Below are 21925 nucleotides of genomic sequence, written 5' to 3' on the forward strand. Positions count from 1 at the left end.
TTATATGCGAATAATTGAAGTGATCCTAGTATTCACAACATTTATTACAATAAATTAATTTGAGAAAAAATATAATAAATGAGCAAGAATCAGTTATCATGTATCTGAATCAAAATTTTAATATCATGTTACATAATTTTAGCGTTTCCAAGGTCAACTAAATAAGTTTTATAAATATTTTCTTCATGTTAAATGTTTATTTAGTACGAGTAATGCTCGATACTTTTTTTAGAAGAAAATGGAAATTCATCAAGAACTTGAGCTACTTAAAAAGCCCAAAAATACTGAGAATTTATCAAAAATACTACTTTTTATAATAATATTTGCGATTTTACTAATTTATAAAAATATGTACAAAAATACTATTGTATTCTGAAAATAATTACAAAAATATGATGTTGCATAATATATTACATTTTAGTATGAATTATGCAATTATTTTAAATTGCATTTTGTGTTGCATTATATGCTATATTGTAGGTTGTATATTATGTTGCAAATATGAGTATCAATTTAGAGAACGTATTTTTGTATATATTCCTTAAAATTTAAGTTGAAAATATGATTTTAAAATTATAAATTATACAAATATTTTTGAAAAAGTAATAGTATTTTTGCATAAAATTTGTAATACTTAGGTTTTTATGAAAAAATTCCAAAAAATTCTCGATTTTTTTCTTAAATACTATAAATTAATAAATTCTACTTTATAAAACCATTAATCTTATGAATTTTCTTACATTTTCCATTTAAAAAACCCAAGTAGATAAATTGTTTATTATGAAATTGACAAGGGCACGTTGACCCGCAAGCTCGAAGCAGATAAACAAGTTGAACTACAAAAGCAAGGAAACTGAGTTGAAAAGGACAATTAGCTATAAACAATGTATACTTACATTTTACAATGCTATATTAAACTCTCAACAATGATATAATAACATGAATTTTTCCTTTTGCGTTTAGCACCACCAGCTCCACGCTTGCATGATCTTAGTATATGCTAGCTAATTGCTCAGCATATTCTTTTGTATGTAATTTTTTATTTGGGTATTTAATTTAAATAATTTAATTTAGACTTTGAATTTTGTATGTTAATTGCTTTTTTTGTGAAATTTTATTTTCTTAAGGCAAGTTTTGATTGTAGTTTTTGTTGGAATGAGAAAAAGATATGTTTTTTTTTCTTGATTTCTTGTTAACTTTTAAGAACTTGTTGTTTTTTTAGTTATTATGATATTTGATGTTATCTGATCATTAAGGGAGATTAATTTGTTTAAGATCATGTCTTGTTTTGTGATCCTTGGAAAGCAAATGTAAAGTTATTATGATATTTGATATTATTGATCGCTGCAAGTAAATTCTGAGGATTCAGGTTGTTGATATTTAATTTTATTTTTTCGCATTTGGTGTGATTTAATTGGAAAGGAGCTATGTGTTTGATGCAATTATTATGCTATAGGAATAGGACCTGTACAAGAGAAGTGGCATAAAAATGGAGGATAGTGAAAATGTTGAAGGCCTTCTTGCAATTCCACCTCCAATTGTTGCTATAGCTATTAATGGGAATTCAAATAGTAAATATGTAGTTAAGTGGGCACTGGATAAATTTGTTCTTGAAGGCAATCTGTTGTTCAAGTTATTACATGTCCGACCTCGGATAACAGCAGTCCCGACCCCAAGTAAGTTATTTTATTCTCTACTAATATATCATAGTGATCAAGGGTGTAGTATCATACATTATTGTAATATCGTAGCAATTAGTGAATTTGCGGATTAAGGGCATTATTTGATTACTTTGTGAAATATCAAGGGTATAAAATTTTAAGCACTGTTGGATTAAACGGTATACAGTTAACAGTTGACAAAAGGTAGACAGTTTTCGCTAATGAATATGATATGAAATTTTACCAAAATCGAAGCAAGACCAACTGACCAGAAGAGGAAAATTAGACTAAATCATATTCTCTTGGGTTTTTGATAGCAGTGGGAAATTTCATTCCCATATCAGAAGTGCGAGATGATATAGTTGCTACTTACATGAAGGAAGTGGAGTGGGAAACTGATGAAAAGCTTATTCTTTACAAAAAGATGTGTGCTCAAAGAAAGGTTAGGCTCTTTTGTTTTCTTATTAATGTCAAAGTGAACAAGATTGAAGGCTGGCTTCATATATTCTTCAACTTACAGGTAGAAGTAGAAGTTCTACAAATCGAATCAGATGATGTTGTAGATGCGATAGCGGGTGAGGTTGCCAGATGTAACATTAAAAGGCTTGTGATTGGAGCTTCATCCCGTGGCATATTTTCGAGGTATGTATCATGTGCTTCAAACTGCTACTAATTTTGCTTGTTCATCTATTAGATGGTAAAGCATGTTCCAGATATGCTTTAGCATACTTCTGCTTGCTAAAGGGGATCAATAATTTTCTTGAGCTGACATTTAAGTCTGAATTACCAAATATGATGTTCTTCCTGTGGGTGAAGAATGGTAGTGTAATACAATTCCGTAGGACTTCAAATGATTTGTGCAATTAACCTAAGCAACTGACAATAATGCTGTAATGTTATTTCAATCAACTGATTTCAGAAAACGTAGCGTTGGAAATATTAACCTGATTGAATATGCGGAACTGTTCATTGTCAATTATTTAGGAAATCAACAACAGTCTATCAAGTAACTGTTCATTGTCAATTATTTAGGAGATCAACAACAGTCTATCCAGTAACGATAAGGAAATATTATCTAGACACAATGTCTAAGATGAAAATCTCTAGCTTGTTGGGAAAAAAACATTAGATGGAATTCCGAATCTCTAATATAAAAAGAATAATGAGTAGCAATATTATCTTGAAGTTTAACATCCCCTACTTTAATCATACAACTAATTGCAAAAGTACAAATTAGATCCAATTAAGGTGAAAAACTAATTTGTTTTTGCAGTAAACACTTTCTTTAAATGAGGACATCATCTCACACAAACTTCTCTTTTAGCATGCGTGGTAAAAGTGCCCTCTCTCTAGTAAACCACTATCAGTATTAGGTGTTCGTCTTCATATACCCAAGCTGTTGTGCTGTTGGAAGCCTTATATCATATTTTCCTGTGCCGTATTATTAATCAAAAACTTACTAGACTTTTCCATGAGCCATGTCCACATCCAGGTTTACTTCCTTTTTCCAGAATTAGCTGTTATCCTTAAGTATAGGTGATAGGATATTAAGCATTTTATTCTCATATTATGTTTATTCTCATATTATGTTGTCCAAAGACCCTTCTCTTAAAATTTGTCCCTGTAATCTTGTTCCCACTTCTTCATGTATATTAAGTGCATTTAATATTTTACCTGGCAACAGTTCCACACTGGTCATAAGCAATGGTACCCTCGTTACATGGTCAGCTTGGTCAAGTAACAGTTAAAACTTGTTAATAAGTAAATGACAAATTCTATTACCAAAGTGGATTATAACCATAATCAAGTATAAGGGAACTGTGATATGAATGATGGTCACATAACTGTATGTGCTTAGGGCCTTGTTGAGAATACCTTTGTATGAGAGAATTTTGCTTAATGTATTTATCTGAGGTTGCGGGCACGAGGAAGGGATTAAAACCTGTCGGTGTTGTTTTCTTTTTTGTGAATCTCTTGATACTTTCAACATTTTTACCTTTATAGATAATTCGTTTTGAAGAAATACAAATCATAGTTTCAACCCCCTCTCCCTCTTTCTTTTCAAGTATATTAAGAAAAGCTTCTGGAATCTAAACACTCCAAGGTTCTTTTTTTTTTTGTTAAAATCTCAGGGGAAGACGATTGTCCTCTAAAATTTCAGAAGGCACCCCAAGCTATTGCACGGTATATGCAGTTTCAAAAGGAAAACTTTCATCTGTACGCCCATCTGATTCAGAGACAAGTGAAAATTTGAAGGATGACATGAGCGATACTAGTTGTTCTAGCGGCAGTTCTTCACGTTATAGTTTTAGCTCACAAGCAGGTTAAGTGCTTCTTTATGTAACATTATTTTTTGCAGCAATTGCAAATTGCATGCGTGCATTCCCATTCATGCCTATAAAGAGTGGTCCGCTAGCTTAAAGTACATACTACTTCAATGGAATCTAAATTAAAGATTCATATTGATCACCTATTTGCTGCCTCCTCTGAGTGCCTTCAGTTACCCCCACTATACAATAACATTATGGTCAAACACCAAAATTGTGCTTAGTTCATACAATTTAAACACCAGGCACCCCTGGGCCGAGAAAAATAATAGAAGATTCAGAAGATTGCTTATACCGGGCAGATCTAATCCAACACATCACTATACTTTACAATATACTTCACAGTACACACTTTTGTCTTGTTTTGAGTGTCTGAGTTTCTATTTTTTTTTTAAAATTGCTTTAGTCATTGTTAGCTTCCAATCTTCAGTTCTAATTTTTTCACTATACCTACCCACCTTTACAAATTTTCATTATTCACATACTGTTGTGCAGTTCTTCTGTTCAAAACCTAAATATTGTTGACTTGTTTACTCTGATTTTGTCTCATCCATACACTGTGATAGTAGCGATATATTGGTAAAAGCTACAAGTTCATAAAAAATAAACAAATTAGTGCCAAGAGGACAACTTGGTCAACACGATGCAAATGTATCCTCTTCATGTTCTTCAAGTACCAGAAAAGAACTGAAGAATGGTTTTATTGGACATAATGTGGCACTGATACCATGCATCGATTAAGAAATTATCTTTTTTCCTTTTCAGAATGGACGGAGGCAGACTCAGTTAGTACATACTCTCAATTTCGATCTCCTTCACTACCAATGCAGAGGCGTCAGGCACTTTCAACTGTAAATCAAACATTTTATCATACAAAAGCCAACTCAGTTAATTATGACCATTCAAGAAATGTGTCTTTTGATATAGAGAGAACAGACAAATTTGCAAGTGCTCGTCCCAGTTATGAAGACCTGGATTATGCAGAAGTTTCTAGTAACAGACACTTGGTTACAGACAGCAACCAATTGAGGTCTGATCAAGCTTCAACCTCAAGTGCATCACCAGTTGAATATTCATCAGAGAGCCAGGTGCTGTATCTTTCTAAATTATATACACTGGTTTTATTGTAAGAGCTTCTTAATCATGTTGACTCCAGAAGTCTCATTGAATTAGGAGTTAGGACCATATGTCTAGAAATTACTCTGGTAGACTGAATATGATCAGAACAAGGCGTCACAAGTTATAAAAGTAGGCGGCTGAGATAAATAATCCCCAACTCTGAACTTTTCATGGAGTAACTAATGTATATAGGATCCATGTAAGATAATTAGTCGTAAGCATGCCATATAAGTAATCTTTTACCTTAAAAAATCTGCACTTATGTAGAGTAATAAAATATAATCAACATAAATTGCATCATGTCATTTGCTAGAGTCAGAGAAGCTTACAGAAAATTTTAGAGGCAAGATTACTTTTTTGTTCTGTTGGTAATTGAACACACCCGCCACCTTGTCTTTGACAAGATTTGAACCATCGACCTTCCATAAAGGGGGCACTGCTTGTCCAATTGTGTTAGGCAAAAAAATCAAGCTGTATTCTTTTATGTAAACTAAATCTTAAGAACCAACGACCTTGTTTTTGTAACTTTTGTTACCAAATTTGAAATATAGTCCTGGCACACAAGATGAAGAAAAGCATAACTAGACATGGTCAAGCATGATCTTCGTACAGAAGATGAAGATAAGCATAACTAGTCAAATTGTTTTTATTGGCTATTTAATTAGCCATTTTGTTAAAGAATAAACAAAGTTCCACCTTTTGTGCAGGTCAATGTTAGCTTTGAGCTGGAAAAATTAAAAATTGAGCTAAGACATATCCAAGGAATGTATGCGCTAGCCCGAAGTGAGACAATGGAAGCTTCTAGGAAGGTAACATTCGTGTTCTTGCTTTTAGGAAAGTATTTGAACTTCATATTTTAGTACAATGTATTATCAAAACATTTTGTGGTTTGAAGTTTAAATTATGAATAATAATATATTTTAAAGTAGCATACCCTATGGGCTTGTTACCCTAGCACTTCATATGTAAGGAAGCCAAGGTATTTGAAGATTTTTTTTAAGCAGCAACTAATTTGGTAATCGACAAATATTATCTTAATCATATACCTAACTTAAATTAATTATTTAATATGAGACCTACATTTATTTTGGGTTACGGGCCTAGATCTGAAATATAATTAATTCAAGTTCTTCAACCCAAGACAATGCACTTCAGGTAAAGGCCTTGACCACTATATACTATACTCTCTTGTGGGAGGATCTTATTGAAATGCCTTGTCCCCATATCTGGATATTCACCTGAATGTTTAAAAATGCAGAATCCGTCCTAGATAACATGAGTATAGCTATCCTGTTGTACATATACTTGAGTCTACCGTATTTAACTAAATTGATAATAATATACAATGGTTTGGTTATCTTTGTTTTTTTGCTGCTGGTTACTGTTGCTGATGAGTACCTCTCAGCTGTTCTATTGAGATCTTAAATTTGCATGTGCCGTCTCATAGAAGCATGCTCGCCATTTTACTATCTTTCAGCTAAATGATCTTAATAAACAACGAATGGAGGAAGCAGTCAAGTTAAAAGAGATCAAGGATAAGGAGGAGGAAGCGAGAGAATTAGCAAAACGAGAAACAGAAAAATATAGAGCTGCAAAAATAGAAGCTGATTATGTGAATGAATGTGCTGAGAGAGAAATTTCAGAAAGAAAAGAAGCAGAAGCTAGAGCCTTTCGTGAGACTAAGGAGAAAGAAAAGCTTGAAAAAGCCCTAGCTGGATCTGTGCAACAGTACCAAACATTCACATGGGAAGAGATTGTGTCTGCCACCTCATCATTTTCAGAAGATCTTAAAATTGGAATGGGATCATATGGTACTGTCTATAAGGGCAGTTTGCATCATACAACTGCTGCAATCAAAGTTCTCCACTCTGAGGAGGTTCACAGAACCAAAGAATTTCTTCAGGAGGTATAAAAGTTCTATACATGATGAACTAGAGTGGTTCTTACTTTTAGTAGACTTTAAAGAAACACAAATTTTTTAATCAACTATTCTGCGTCACTGCTTAATTTTTGCTGCCGCACGAAACAAATACGGAGTTCTAAATAATATTATTTCAAGGAATATAATGCTTTGTTCACATTATTTGACTGGAATTTTAGGTTGAGATTTTGAGCAAAATTCGTCATCCACATTTGCTCATTCTTCTTGGTGCATGCATTGATCATGGATGCCTTGTTTATGAATATATGGAGAATGGTAGCTTGGAGGAAAGATTATTCAGAAAAAACAATACTCCTGCAATTCCATGGTTTGAGAGATATCGTATTGCATGGGAAGTAGCTTCAGCCCTTGTATTCCTTCACCATGCAAAGCCCAAGCAAGTTATCCATCGTGACTTAAAACCAGCAAACATATTGCTCGATCACAATTTTGTGAGCAAGATTGGTGACGTTGGCCTCTCAACAATGCGCCAACAAGACTCTACATCTATGTCAACAACGTATAGAAACACAGGGCCTGTAGGAACCCTTTCCTATATCGACCCTGAGTATCAAAGGACGGGATTAATATCTCCAAAATCGGATGTTTATGCTTTTGGGATGGTTATACTTCAGTTGCTGACGGCAAAACCAGCCATAGCACTAACACATGTAGTGGAAACAGCCATTGATGATGGTAACTTGACAGAGATGTTGGATCCAGAGGCCGGTAATTGGCCAAAAGAAGAGACAAAAGAATTAGCTCTACTGGGGCTTAGTTGTGCTGAGCTTCGACGTAGAGACAGGCCGGATCTGAAAGATCATGTTCTTCCAGCACTAGAGAGATTAATAGATATCGCTGACAAGGCTCGGGCATTGGTGTCGAATGGTCAGAGATTACCTCCTAACCACTTCATATGTCCCATACTCAGGGTATGCCTGTACATTTTTGTACTGTCTAATCTATTAATATATGCAAAAATGGGCATGCTTAAAAAATTGACTAAAAGGCTGAAAGGTACAGCAGTTTTAAGTGAGAACTGATTGAAAAAAACATCTGGTCTAATCAAATTAACAAAATCCCCATTCTGTAAATTTTTTTAGTGCTTTACGCGGTCCCATCCTAAAACAAAGAGTGCTGTCATATATTTAAATCTTTACTGACTGACCTAAGACCTATATACGTGCATCTTATATATTTTTCCTTTTGCCTCTTATAGGAAGTAATGGATGACCCTCATGTTGCTGCTGATGGGTACACTTATGACCGTAAAGCAATAAATAAGTGGTTTCTGGAGAATGATAAATCACCCATGACAAATTTACCTTTGTTGAGTAAGAGCCTCATACCAAATCATTCACTTCTTTCTGCAATAATGGAGTGGAAGGGAGAAAGACAATAAAAAAACATTTTCCTTGCATGATTGCATATTTTTGTACATGTAGTTTGTCTGTTGTTATCAGGGGATGCCTCGTATATGTTTAAAATTTGACTAAATTGCAATAATATGATTGTATGTATGTGGGGCAAACAATTGGTCGCACAAGCTGCATAGTAAATTTTGAGTTGTGAAATGTCAAGAAGGTAAGAAGGTTTCACCACAAAGATAATTAGCAAACTGATAAACTCTGTTTTGTTTCAGTTAGCTGTTTCAAATAAGCTATTTAATAGAGCTATATTTCCCATTTCTCGGACACGGCTATTAGACGTTTAAATGATGTATATGTTAATATTAATATGCTTCTGTACATTGAAATTCCAGTCTTAAGTACTAGGTAAGCAACTTTATAGTCATCTATGATGACAAATGATAAAGATTTTATTTATATATATTTTGTAACTGCTTCAACTCACTCTCAGTTGTGCAGAATCCAACATAGCTCATCATACCATGCCGAATAGAATTTCCCTGGTTTTCATACAAATGTTGTTTGATTGTTGTTCATAGACATGACATTATTGGATGGGAACAGTTTTTTTAGATATCTATTAGTTTTCTAGATACTACACACCGAGAGTGATTCAGTAGCTTCTTTTGTACCATTGTCAAGCATTGTTGAAGAGATTAGCTACAACTGCAGAAAGAATCTCAAAATCTAGTGTCTATGTTGTCTATATTTTGGAATGTACAAATTGTATACAGATCTAAGAATCACATCACCAGCTCAACACTCCTTGTTTGTTAGCAGATTTTCAACCTTGTGTAGTTCCAGACTCGAAGAAAGACCCACACATTAATTTTCTGTAGATGTCAATGCTTAGCTATCCAAGTTGAATAGCTTTGTAAACCGACATGTCTTGCACTATCTTCTGAGAAGATGACACCATGTCACGCCCCCATCACTATCAAAATGGCTCACAGAAAAGTCAAAACTTGATTACCAAATCAAACATACTTGGTGTTATCTCGCTAGTAGGGCAGGATCTTCTAGGTAAATAGTATGCAGACCTAAGACCTTACCTCTAATCCCATGAGTATAGAGGATCGAATCCTTAAAGACCACCGACAAGACAGAGATTGATTAGCTATGCTAATTCTTCTAGCTTGATGAGGATTTGCTTAGTATCTGGTCTAAGAGAAGGCGATGGTGAGCAACAAGACATAGCAAGCTGGAAGAACTTTAGGATATTCTCTTCAGTGACTGGTGCTTGACCATTGCTTTCGCCAAGTAAAATCTCAGGATGGTATAGATCAGAAAGTCTATGATCAAGAACTGCAGCCCTCATGGAGCTAGGCAAATAGAGATCTTGATCAATGACTGGTTCCTTGCCCGAAAGCATTTCAAGAAAGATTACTCCAAGGCTGTAGATATCGGCTTGTTCACTCGTGTCCTTCATTTTGATTAATTCTGGGGCTTTGTAGCCCTCAACCTCAGACCCTTCAAGCATTTCATGTGCTGCTGTAGGATTCAACAATAAATGTATGCCAAAATCTGATACATGGGGTTGGTAATCTTGACCTAAAAATATATTTTTTGACTTGAGATTTCCATGTATTAGAGGCTTTTGCAGTCCTTTATGAAGAAAATCTAATGCTCTAGCAATTCCAGTGGAGATTTTATATATGACTGTCCATTTGTGGGTATCTCCAGCTTCATCTGCCAGTTTGAAAATATGTTAACATTAAGTAGTCCAATACTACAATGCAGTAAAACTTAAGGAGAGAATTATAGGAGGCTGGTCCATAATCAGATCAATTTTCAATTTTCAGTGTGAAGTCTATTCGCGGAAATTTTCCTGATTACATTCATCGCAACTAGAGACCAGGAGTCCGCGAACAGATGGTTACATTCATCGCCACTAGGGACCAGGATCCGAATAACAGATCCAAGGAGTGATTTTTTTTTTTACTTCATGATTGACGTAATCAAGCTGAGACCATGTCAAAATCAAGTTGAAAACATACAAAGTGGCAACCACTATCAACCATATATTTTAAAGAGGTGGTACAGTGAGAAAGACTAAAGATATAAGATCTAAATATAGTTATTAATTTCAGAGAGATCTACATTATCCATGTAGAGACAAAGATCTGAATCATGAGAGCTACTTGTCAGAAAGTCTTTTACCAAATCAATTATTTTCATTATATGTTTATTTATTCATTCATTTATTAATTGGTCATTACAACTACCATCTTCTAATAAAAAGACATTCCCATCAACCCTGACTGCTACTTTGAGCAATACATTACTGGACATATCAGAAACAACTAGGGTATGCTGTACTCAGAAGTTTAATGCTAATCCACCTGTATTATAAAGAACTTAAGATGGAATCTTCAACAACTTACACTACACAATAAATTAATGATCACTAATACAGATAACATTTCAAACAAAAGAAATTCTCACATTTCTTACCCTTCTAACAAAACAATGTAGATAATAATAACTAGATTTTGTTGAATATTTTTTTCACATGCATTCCAATTAAATAAACAAAAAAAAGATATATTAAAAAAAGCCCATTTGATGAAAAAAACAATTAAGATTTAGTAATCATTAAAAAGTGCAGCAAAAAAGGAGAAAAAATATTAACAACTTTGATTTTTAACCTTGACTATGTTCACATTACCTCTGATGAATTGAGCCAAATTTTTGTTGGAATAAAATGGAAAAACCAGAAGCTTTTCACCTCTTGGTCCTGCATAAAAAGCACAAAGTGGCACCAAATTTGGATGCCTAATGGACCCCAAAACTTGTATCAATGGCACAACTTGTTCCAATTTACCAGCACAAGTTGGTCTTAAAAACCTTAGCAACATAGCTGAATCATCACTCAACAAACTGGCTCTATACAATGTACCATAACTTGATTTCCCAATTACTTCACCAGGAGCATCTAATATATCATGCACTGTGATATTTTCGCAACCTCGAAACTTGATCAAGATGTCATCTTTACCTACATCATCTCTTTCTTTACATTCATCCAAGTTTGCTTCTTTAAGCTCATCTTTTGCTGGCCTTTTCTTAAAAAACCAAATATATATCATAAAGAGAAGTAGTAGTATGATGCATGAGGTTGGTATTCCAAAAATTAGCAGAAGCTTGTGTATTTTTCTCATGTTGAGGAAAGAAGTTGTTGTAGCCTAGACTCTAGAGAGATTCAAGAAAAAAAAAGTAGAAATAAAAATCTGGTGTGGCATAAAATGGAAGTGAAAGTGAGATCAGATGAGTTGACTAGGGGAAACAAACAATATATGTAAGAGAGTATGTCAAAAATGGTTTTGTATAAAGGACTAACAATGTGAAATGAAGTTAAACTTAATGGAAGATGACACATAAAACAGAGAGGAATTTAAGAGGGGGTTGGGAGGTGAAGTGGAAAGTAGTTGATAGAGCCATGTGAGTGTTTCCTGTTGATTGAGCTGGAGAGAGAGAGAGAGAGAGAGAGAGAGAGAGAGAGAGTACTTAATCTATATACATTTACATATTTATACTGTATCAAATTGGCACAAAGAGAAAGAAAATGGGAAGCCCAGATAAGAAGACTCCCTTGTCTCATTGTTTTCTTGGATATTTGAGGTATAATACAGACATATATTTCTTGTAAATATGTTATTATTCAATCTAAGTATGTTATATAATAATCCAGCTTTCAACTTTTCATGGTAGATGTCCAGTGATAATGGTGCGTGCACGTTATGTCATTAAACAAGGACAACTGAAGGTGAAAAACAAATGGGGTACTATAGCAACCAGGCTGTTTTCACTCCAAAATTCTCTCATAAAACTAGATAATATCATCAAACTCATTACATCTTTGTAAACTATTAACATATAAATTGTCGTTTATCAGCTGATTATGATCATAATCACGTAAACACATTGTTGACCAAAAACTTCGTTGCTATTAGGAAAATCAATTTAATCAAAGTTAAGATCGAATGCTTCCTGCAGAGTATGGTTGGTTAATAATAAGGTTGCAAATGCAATCCTAATTGTCATCAAATATATGCAAGTCCATGAAGATTTAATGTAATAGGCTAATAGCAGTACATAAAGGAATCAAATAAGAATTAAGAAATGCTACATTTTATCATCGCATCAAAGAAGGGACATTACTAACAGCCATGGCAATGTAGCCATGACGATCTAGTGAAAATTAAGCAATATAATACATAGGATTTGGCAGCTTAAATGATCGGACTGACATTGGTGATCCTAATAAGTCACTCCATTGATCTCCGGAGTTCCCATGGATACAATAGCCCTCTGCCACCATTTGGCCCCTCTTTTCGGATTTGAATTGTGTTGCAGGTTTCCCATGGTCCTCAGCACCTCTGCATATTAGATTTAAAAGCATTGGTAAATATTTCCAGAAACAATTGAAGTCATTCCAGGGTCCGAAAGCAATTTACCAGGATTTTAAAGTTGAATATTAAGATGCTACCTATGATCTCTTTTATGAATTATAATAGCCTTCCTAACTAAATGATTTCCCCTAATGATTTCTTTCACGAATTTTGAATGGCCTTTCTAACTTTCTACATGCCAAGAAATTTTGTTTGCAACATCATAGATATATCAACACCTTAACCAGACCATGTGTCCTGGTGCGGTTTATCTTCATCTGTTATAGCTAATATGGGAATGTTCTTGTTTGCTGTTTGCAGTTCTGCACCGGATTTCAGTTATTATGATTCATAGGACTGTTCAAGGCACAGATTTAGACCATTCAATTTTACCAAGAAGAAGAAAGGCGTCTCTATTCTATACAGGTGTAAAATATCCTTACTCAGTTACTCTGCATTCTGCCTATCTTACAAACCAACACGTAAAAAGAGAAAAAAGTTATTCGCAGAACCAAAGAATGGCCTTATTCCGCTTACCATGAAGACCATTCTATGCAGTTACTTACCGGCTATGTGAAAAGTAATGTTATCATATATTTTGCTTGTAAAATCAGAAAGCTAACTATCCAGTATGAAGTCAATCAAGTTTATGAAAGATCAAATCATTGTTAGAGGGATACAGTCAATATTGGATATTTGGACAGCCAAAACAACCACTAGAATAACACACAGTTAAACTCAGGAACTTATTTTGGAATCTGGAACGACAATTAAAAACCTTTAGATGTTTATCACCGACTCCCCAAAGGAAGGAGGGACTGGGGAGTACACAAGTATAAACACACAGAACGCCTTTACTAACACAGAACCAGTATTTACCTCTATTTACAAGCAATATGCAGGCATTCAATCATGTAAATTTTTGGGAGATTTGGTTACACAGCTATAAAATTTCAATACTCACCTCAGTATGAGTTTTTCCCAACCATGAAAGCCACTTTTGGTCAAGTTCTCAACTGTAATGTTTCGATGCCTTTCAGTGCGTCCAGTCAGCAAGAAAACCTTGAAACCAAGCTTTACTAGTTCCTCATAAAGCTTCAAGCTGGACTTGATTGCCTTTGCTCTTCCCTGGTCGACCCACTTATCGAATGCCACATCATCAAAAGCCTCCAATCTACAAATTTTCATTACAGTCCATCCATATATAAGCTCTTGCCTAAAATCTAATTACTCTATTAAATACATAAACAAAAGTTCCTGATCAACACTTATACTCATATTCCAATATTTCAGTGCTTATCATTCCGATTAGTTTATCAGATATATCAATCTGCCAACCAGTGGTTAAATAAAAAATTGAATTTCGATAATTTGTTTGGACAAGTAAGTTGTAAAACCCCCACATTTCCCCTAAGCTAATATCAAGAATCCACTTTGATCACATTTTACTTTCCAACCGAAACCTACTTCCCAAATCTTTATTATATCACATCTAACATGCCAAAAAGAAAAAGGGCACACACAAAAAAACAGTATCATGAATAAAAAGACACTGATAGAATCTGTAGTACTATTTAAACACAGTAATAGCCTCAAATCATACCAAACCTCGGACCCAGGATCTAGTCAGGGGGCTGCCAGACCGAGGTAGGGTCAAAAAATGGCTTTTGCTTTTAAAAATTCATTCTCCATCATATTAAGAAGGATTTGTAGTCGATGCAGGACAGATTGACAATCGATCCTCTATCAGAGTGTCAATCCGTCCTGCATACATGCTCAGAGTGTCAATCCGTCCTACAGACATGCTTGATTATATCTTACTACTCCCACAAATAACGTGAAAAAAATCCTTTTTTCGTTGTTCCCCAAAACCCATAAAAAGTTCTAAAAAAATGGGATCAATATGATCAATATAAGTCTCCCTCAAAACCCCATTATCCCAAATCTTTAGTCACATTAAAGAAACACATATCAATATTCGATAAAAATTTGAATAAAATGCAAATGTAATACAAAAGAAGTGATAGAAAAAAAAAGAGTACCCATAACCATGGTCAGCATAGTAAGGAAGATTAGAAAGCAAAGTCTCATCCACATCAAAAACCCAAATATCCTTGCCATCTCCTTTAAGTTCCACAGATGAAGCATACAATCTAGCCTCTTTCGAAACCCTTTCGAGATCACTTTTGTAACCCTTACTATTCATATAATCATCCACATAATCTTTACATTTTTTCGGAATTGTTTTCCATGGGCTCAAATTGTTTGCCTCCACAGCAAACCTCCAGCTATTACAATGCAAGATAACAGCTTCTAATGTGAATATTTTTTTGCGGAAATCAACACGTAAAGGCCTCGGAAGTGAGCGAGGATCGAAATTTTCTTGACAAGAAGTCACATAAATTAGAGACAAAAACAACAAGAGTGCATAAACAGTTTTCATGATCAAATAATAGAATTTCAAGAAGTTTTAAAGAAGAATGGATTATAAAGTACTCATAGAGGTGTATTATTATATAGAAGAAAGTGTCATGGAGTCCTTGTTTTTTGCGTGGAGTCCTGGAGTCCCTTAAGACTTTACAAAAAATGAGGACTCCATAGAACTTAGGTCTTTTTATATATACAATTAAACCTAAGTTAAATCTCTTTAAACTAATACGCAGCAACCATAAATTACGTTTATTACTTTATCGGGTAAAAATACACTAAAAATACATTGTCTTTGTTATATTAGTACCGGTGAAAAATATTATCTTGACTAAATTATTATCTTATCTTATTACTTAATCGAGGTTCAACTGTAGACGCAGATTGCAGGAGAAGACGTGTGTATGCGCGCGCCTGTTAGTAAAGTGTCTTCAGCAGCCGCATTTGGACGGTTTTGTGAAAGAGCAGCCTAATGAGAAGGAAGAACATTATATGGGAAATGTATCAACAAAGTTCTGTTTTTTTCGAAAAGGGTCAAAAATGTTTAATGCAACAAGATTGTTCAACATCCAACCTTTTTCAAGTATAGTTCAAGAATCATGCAGTAATATTACACTAAAGAATCTGCTAGCAACCCATGAGGTAAATTAGTCCTATTCACGATATAATAGGACTAACATCTTCAATGATCCAATGATCATATGTCATCCAATGATCCAAGCATTTGATTAATTTAATAAAAATGTTCGCGATTTCAAAAGCTGTTGCAATTTATATTTTTCAGTATCTGCATCATGACTTATTTATTTTTGTTTACTGAATTAGTTCATAAACTATATAGAGAACGATCACATGAACAGAGAATTGATGTCAGTTTCTGTCCATCAGGGCAAAGTATGCTTTTGAATCAATGTGAATCTGATTGTACTTAAAACTGAAAACACTCCATATGTAATGAAATTGATGAAAGCAGCTGTCTTTGCTAAACATAGAATTTGCTCTAAAGATTCTACTGGATCAAGTCATTGCTAATTGTTCCTTATCTTAAAAGTACAACAACAGAATGATGTTCTAGAATCTAGTTTGCAGTTGTTTTGAGATATTATCCAGTTACATATTGATTTTTTCAGGAGGCGGTCCCTGTAAAATGAGCATTCAAAGGTATTAGGTAAACACTTAGCATTATGCTACAATCTTCTGACCTCATTAGTAAGTTCTCAGTGAACATTTTCGCCTACAATTTTAAAAACAAAGTTGTTTTTTAGGGATATAGACCATCTTCAGCGCATGGATACTTCTTGTTTTGTCGAGTTTAACACTTGTTCATTCCCTTGTCGTGTTGAAGGTCCTTGCAGAAGCACTCTGGATAGTTTGCAACATGATTATTACAAACTCAATTTCCAGCATGCAGGAAAAGTTTGATAACAGTGTGCCATATCCCCCAGACCTCAACCCAAGGTACCCAATGAGCCAGGATTTTCTTAAGTATATTTAGTTATTACTGTTTTCTTGTGTTGCCATTTATTTTCTTGTTACTTTTTCTTCTTGTGTACTGTTATTTGGTCAGGATCGACGTAGGATACTTGACGTATACATGTTACTATGATTTTTTTTAATACAGTAATGTCATCCTCCCATATTTTTGAAAAAAACTGCCTCTGCATTAGTTGCATAATAATATATTTTTGATCAAATACTTGTAATGGTAAAAGTAAAAATATCTTGCAAAAAGATTAAAAACTTTTTGCTGAATATGTTTGATCTAATAATAATATACTTGTAAATGCAATCCACAATATCAGGAGACATGTCACATGTGCATCACATATTTAAATCAGTGAAGATTTTAAAGAAACAGTATATAAAGGGACCATATAACAAATGGTATATTTTATTATTACATCAAAATAGGGAGAACATTTTGCAGTTTAGCCACTGAATTTTACATTGTGGCACCTAGAATAGTCACAGACTCACAGCCTCATAGCTTTGACTGTTTCATACCCATAATGTATGTTGCATACTTGTATTGTAATTATATTAACTAGAATTCGAAATAATTAGGCAGATAAGTTTCATTAAGCAATGTAGTACATAGGATTTGGCAGCTTGAATGATCTGACAGAAATCGGAGATCCTAAAAGGTCACTCCACTGATCTCCTGAGTTCCCGTGAATACGGTATCCCTCTTCCACCATCTGGCTCCTCTTCTCGGACTTAAACTGCATTGCAGGTTTCCCTTGGTCCTCAGCACCTCTGCACATTAGATTAGGAAAACATTAGTAAAAACTTCCACACGATTAGAGTCTCTCCAGGGTACGAAAGCACTTGGACGTTTACCATGATACTAATGAGATGTTACTGATTTCTTGATACATTGATGTAAATGTCAAGCTACGAAGTTTCAGTACTGACCTCAGTATGAGTTTTTCCCAACCATGAAAGCCACTCTTAGTTAAGTTCTCAACAGTAATGTTTCTGCGCCTTTCGCTGCGTCCAGTCAGCAAGAAAACCTTGAAACCAAGCTTTACTAGTTCCTCGTAAAGCTTCAAGCTGGACTCGATTGCCTCTGCTGTTCCCTTGTCGACCCATTTATCAAATGCCACATTATCAAAAACCTCCAATCTACAAATTTTCAATACAATTTATCAAATGCCTCATTATCAAAAATCTGCAATCTACAAAATTTCATTACAACCCATGTAATTTAGTAAATATAAACTCTTGCCCATAATTCCAGTTTGTTTATCAACATACCAACCAGTGGTTGGATAAATTAAAATCTTGATAATTTTTTGGGATTTAGTAAACTATTAAAACCCCACATTTCCCCCAAACCAACAACAAGAATCCTGTTTAATAACACTATAATTGCCACCCACAACCCATTGTCCCAAATCTCAAATGTATCACATCAACTAATATGCCAAAAAGGAAAAAAGCACAAGCACACACTAAAAGAAATATAAAGAGGCACTAATGTACTATTTAAACACAGTAGTAACCTCAAATCAAACCAAAACTCAAAACCAGGATCTAGTCCTTGATAAAATGCCAGACTATGGTGAGGAAAATAAAGGGTTTTGAGTTGATGCTGGATAGATCGATCCTCTATCATAGCGTCGGACTGCCTTATAAACATACTCAGTATATCTCACTCATGTACGTAGTAAGAGAGGTAGACTGTTTACGCAAACACCTTAATTAGATCATTTTAAAAAAAACTTATCTACACAAGTCCCCAAAACCCTACCCTTTTAAAAAATTACTATATTAATTGATCATCTTATAAGTCTCACTTAAAACCCAAATGTTAGTCACATTATGCCAATATACATGCCAAAATAACACAAACTAAAATCTAAAACACGACTAAAGAAACAGCAAATGCAGTATAAATAGAGTGATAGAAAGAAAAATACCCATAACCATGATCAGCATAATAAGGAAGATTAGAAAGCAAAGTCTCATCCACATCAAACACCCAAACATCCTTCCCATCTCCTTTAAGTTCCACAGTTGAAGCATACAATCTAGCCTCTTTCGAAACCCTTTCGAGATCACTTATATAACCCTTATCATTCATATAATCATCCACATAGTCTTTACATTCTTGTGGAATAGTTTTCCAGGGGCTCAAATTATTTGCTTCCACAGCAAACCTCCAGCTAGTACAATGCAAAACTACATCTTCTGATAAGGGTAGTTTCTGGTACAAATCGACAAGTAAAGGCCTTGGAAGTGTGTGAGGGTCGAAATTTTCTTGACAAGAAGATGCATAAAACAGACACAAAAACAACAAGAATGTATATAAAGTCTTCATGATCAAATAACAGATGAGTTACAAGATTTTCTTGAAAATGATTCAAGAAGTGTGTATAATTTATATGTGTGTGTGGAGCTGATGAAGTTGGACGGTTTGGTGAAAGAGCAGCCGAACAAGATAGAGGAAGAAGATATTATAGGAAACGTGTTAACAATGTTTTATCTACAGAGATTGTTTAACATCCAAGGTTTGTATATTTTAGATTTTGTGTTCATGCAGTAATAAATGAATTAAAGAATCTGCCAGCAACCCACGCGGTCTAAGATCACGAAATACTCCAATATAGACAAATACTTGTTGACTTTAACATGTGTTAGCATAATTTGACAATTATTAATGATTTAGTGCTTAAAGGAAACTGATCCACAACAATGGCAATCATTCATCTATTGTGCGAGTACAAAATATCTAAAAAATATTGTAGTAATTAAATCTATCCGCGATAAATTAGGCAGATCATCCATTGTTAGGACAGGGATCCGTGCTGCTAAAATTGCAAACGTAGCAACTGTTATTAAAAAATATTTAGGAATGCAAAAGTTTTTTGTTGCATAATTTTACTTGACTAGCTTTTAATCTCCTTTTTTTATTATGGCCAACAAAATAATGGATGTAACTCACTTCTACTAATTTGACTGCAGATTAAAATTTCATTTTAAATTCAATGGAGAAGTAGTGGGTGCTGACATTTTAAAGATAAATGTTCTCTGCACAGGAGATAAGATTAAAAGAAAAGAGCAAAATCCCTGCATATTGCAGATTTTGAAGAGCAAAAAAGGTGATGAAGAATAAATTATCTATGCTAGAGATATTGATAACCTGTATGTATATAATTAAAGTATGCAAGTACAGATAAAAGAAGACGGTGGTGCGTTTGTTTGTAGGTTACTTCTGCGATCTGCAATGCATAAAGGCAAATTTTCATGCAGAAGATCGGTTCATGCATATATATCAGTTATGTGTTGCTCAATTAGGGTGCCATTACAGCATTGGACCTTAGATTAGTTTCTAATTTTCAGTTTAAGAATTGTTTTTATGTTGATCATTTTTCTGTACATCATCTTTGTGATGAAAACAACTTTCAATATATATATATATATATATATATATATATATATATATATATATATTATATCTGTCTATTTATGCTATCAATCAATATATATTATAATAACCGGTATAATTTGTTATCCCAATTTATAATCGTCGGATCTTTTTAATCAAGTGATAAGGACCGTTGGATACAAATACTAAAAAAATATACACTACTTAAATTCTCATGTTCGAACCCCGCCAATATCAAATATATATTATTATTTATATAATACTAAAACACTCAGGTTCGAACCCTACCAACCGCAAATATTTATATTATTAGTTATACACTACCTAAGATTCAGGTTCGAATCCTATCAACTACAAATATTTATATTATTATTTATAAATACACTAATAAGGTAATGATCCAAATTTTTTTTATTATAACTTTAAATAATATATAAATATTAATGAAGACATGTGTTCAGGTTCGAATCTCGTCAACTACAAATATTTATATTATTATTTATAAATATACTAATAAGGTAATGATCCAAATTTTTTTATTATAACTTTAAATAATATATAAATATTAATGAAGACACGTGCATCACACGAGTTGTAAAGCTAGTATAATATAATAACCGGAATGAGGTATAATTTGATATATTTTTTTTGGTTAGTTTGGTTATCCCCATTTATGATCGTCAGATGTTTTTAATCAAGTGATCACGACCGTTAGATCCAAATACTAACAAAATATACACTACTCAAGTTCTAGATTCGAATTCTGCCAACAACAAATATTATATTATTATCTTACATTACTCAACCTCTCAGATTCGAATCCCGCCAACAAATATTTAAATTATTATTTATACGCTATTCAAGTTTCAGGTTCGAATTCCGCCAAAAACAAATGTTAATATTATTATTTATAAACATACTAATAAGGTTAATGGTTCAAATCTCATCAATTACATATTATTTAATATTAACTAAAATAAATCTATTATACTTTTAAATAATATAAAAATATTAATGAAGACACGTACATTGCACGGGTTGTAAAGATAATAATATTCAAAACGAAACAATAAAGTTTGTTTAATATATTAATAAGGTACAATGAAAATACTTCATCGCACATGCATCGCACGGGTCGGTCTGGTCACCGTAATTACTAATTATAGCAAAATTTAAAATAAAATATTTTCATAAATAGATTAATAATTATAATAGAATTATATAAATACAAATATAATTTGTCTAATTAACTTTGTTTAAACAAAATAATATATAATATTCACTCTGACCGGACTAAACAACATTGTACAATTGATCCAATCTGAAATAAAAATTAAAAATAGACTATATATACAGCTAGTTGAATTTGGAGTCTCGGACTAAAACAAAATAATAAAGACCAATAAAAATTTGAAAGGAAATTCATTTGATCGATATAATGTTATCAGGCCAAAACAAAATAATAAACGGATTTAAACAAAAATATATATTTGAAGGAAAATTCGTTTAGCTCATTTAATGTCATCATGCTAAATCAAAATTAAATATATTATCCATTCGGTCTAAGAAACAATAATATTTACCTATTTACCCCGGGCTAAAATAAAATTGAACAAAAAACTAAATATAATTATCTAAATTTGGTTGATATACTTACAGGGTGTGAGGCTAAAACCAAGATTTACTAACTCAAGCTAAAACAAAATAATAAATATTACCGATCAAGCTAATAAAATATTTACTGAGCCGGGCTAAAACAAAATAAAATTTGAATTATAA

At 33.4% G+C, this 21925-nt stretch overlaps 4 protein-coding genes across 6 annotated transcripts; 1 reads left to right on the top strand and 3 right to left on the bottom strand.

The window, feature by feature from the left end:
- The first annotated feature begins 892 nt into the window (after positions 1–892).
- LOC141689515 (U-box domain-containing protein 35-like) lies at positions 893–8638 on the top strand. 3 transcript variants are annotated; one of them, XM_074493827.1, is made up of 10 exons: positions 893–1027; positions 1457–1676; positions 1979–2103; positions 2182–2303; positions 3794–3984; positions 4754–5076; positions 5815–5916; positions 6585–7013; positions 7208–7960; positions 8248–8638. In XM_074493827.1, the coding sequence occupies exons 2-10, from the start codon at positions 1490–1492 to the stop codon at positions 8428–8430; spliced, it is 2415 nt and encodes an 804-aa protein (XP_074349928.1). In that variant the 5' UTR covers positions 893–1027; positions 1457–1489; the 3' UTR covers positions 8431–8638. The 3 variants fall into 3 exon arrangements, with proteins under 3 accessions (XP_074349928.1, XP_074349930.1, XP_074349929.1); XM_074493829.1 differs by having other exon boundaries at positions 1982–2103; XM_074493828.1 differs by having other exon boundaries at positions 900–1047.
- Positions 8460–11958, bottom strand: LOC141689516 (putative kinase-like protein TMKL1). Its single transcript, XM_074493830.1, has 2 exons — positions 11106–11958; positions 8460–10126 (listed from the first exon to the last, which is right to left on the bottom strand). Exons 1-2 carry the CDS (start codon positions 11596–11598, stop codon positions 9555–9557), a joined length of 1065 nt encoding a protein of 354 aa, XP_074349931.1. The 5' UTR covers positions 11599–11958; the 3' UTR covers positions 8460–9554.
- A 547-nt stretch (positions 11959–12505) lies between these two features.
- LOC141692866 (acid phosphatase 1-like) lies at positions 12506–15400 on the bottom strand. The gene is made up of 3 exons (XM_074497810.1): positions 14871–15400; positions 13793–14002; positions 12506–12816 (listed from the first exon to the last, which is right to left on the bottom strand). Exons 1-3 carry the CDS (start codon positions 15269–15271, stop codon positions 12639–12641), a joined length of 789 nt encoding a protein of 262 aa, XP_074353911.1. The 5' UTR covers positions 15272–15400; the 3' UTR covers positions 12506–12638.
- A 1730-nt stretch (positions 15401–17130) lies between these two features.
- Positions 17131–19285, bottom strand: LOC141689015 (acid phosphatase 1-like). The gene is made up of 3 exons (XM_074493168.1): positions 18678–19285; positions 17671–17880; positions 17131–17511 (listed from the first exon to the last, which is right to left on the bottom strand). The coding sequence occupies exons 1-3, from the start codon at positions 19076–19078 to the stop codon at positions 17334–17336; spliced, it is 789 nt and encodes a 262-aa protein (XP_074349269.1). The 5' UTR covers positions 19079–19285; the 3' UTR covers positions 17131–17333.
- Between the last annotated feature and the right edge of the window lie 2640 nt (positions 19286–21925).

Source organism: Apium graveolens, chromosome 10 (assembly GCF_009905375.1).
Source record: "Apium graveolens cultivar Ventura chromosome 10, ASM990537v1, whole genome shotgun sequence".
Lineage (NCBI taxonomy): Eukaryota > Viridiplantae > Streptophyta > Magnoliopsida > Apiales > Apiaceae > Apium > Apium graveolens.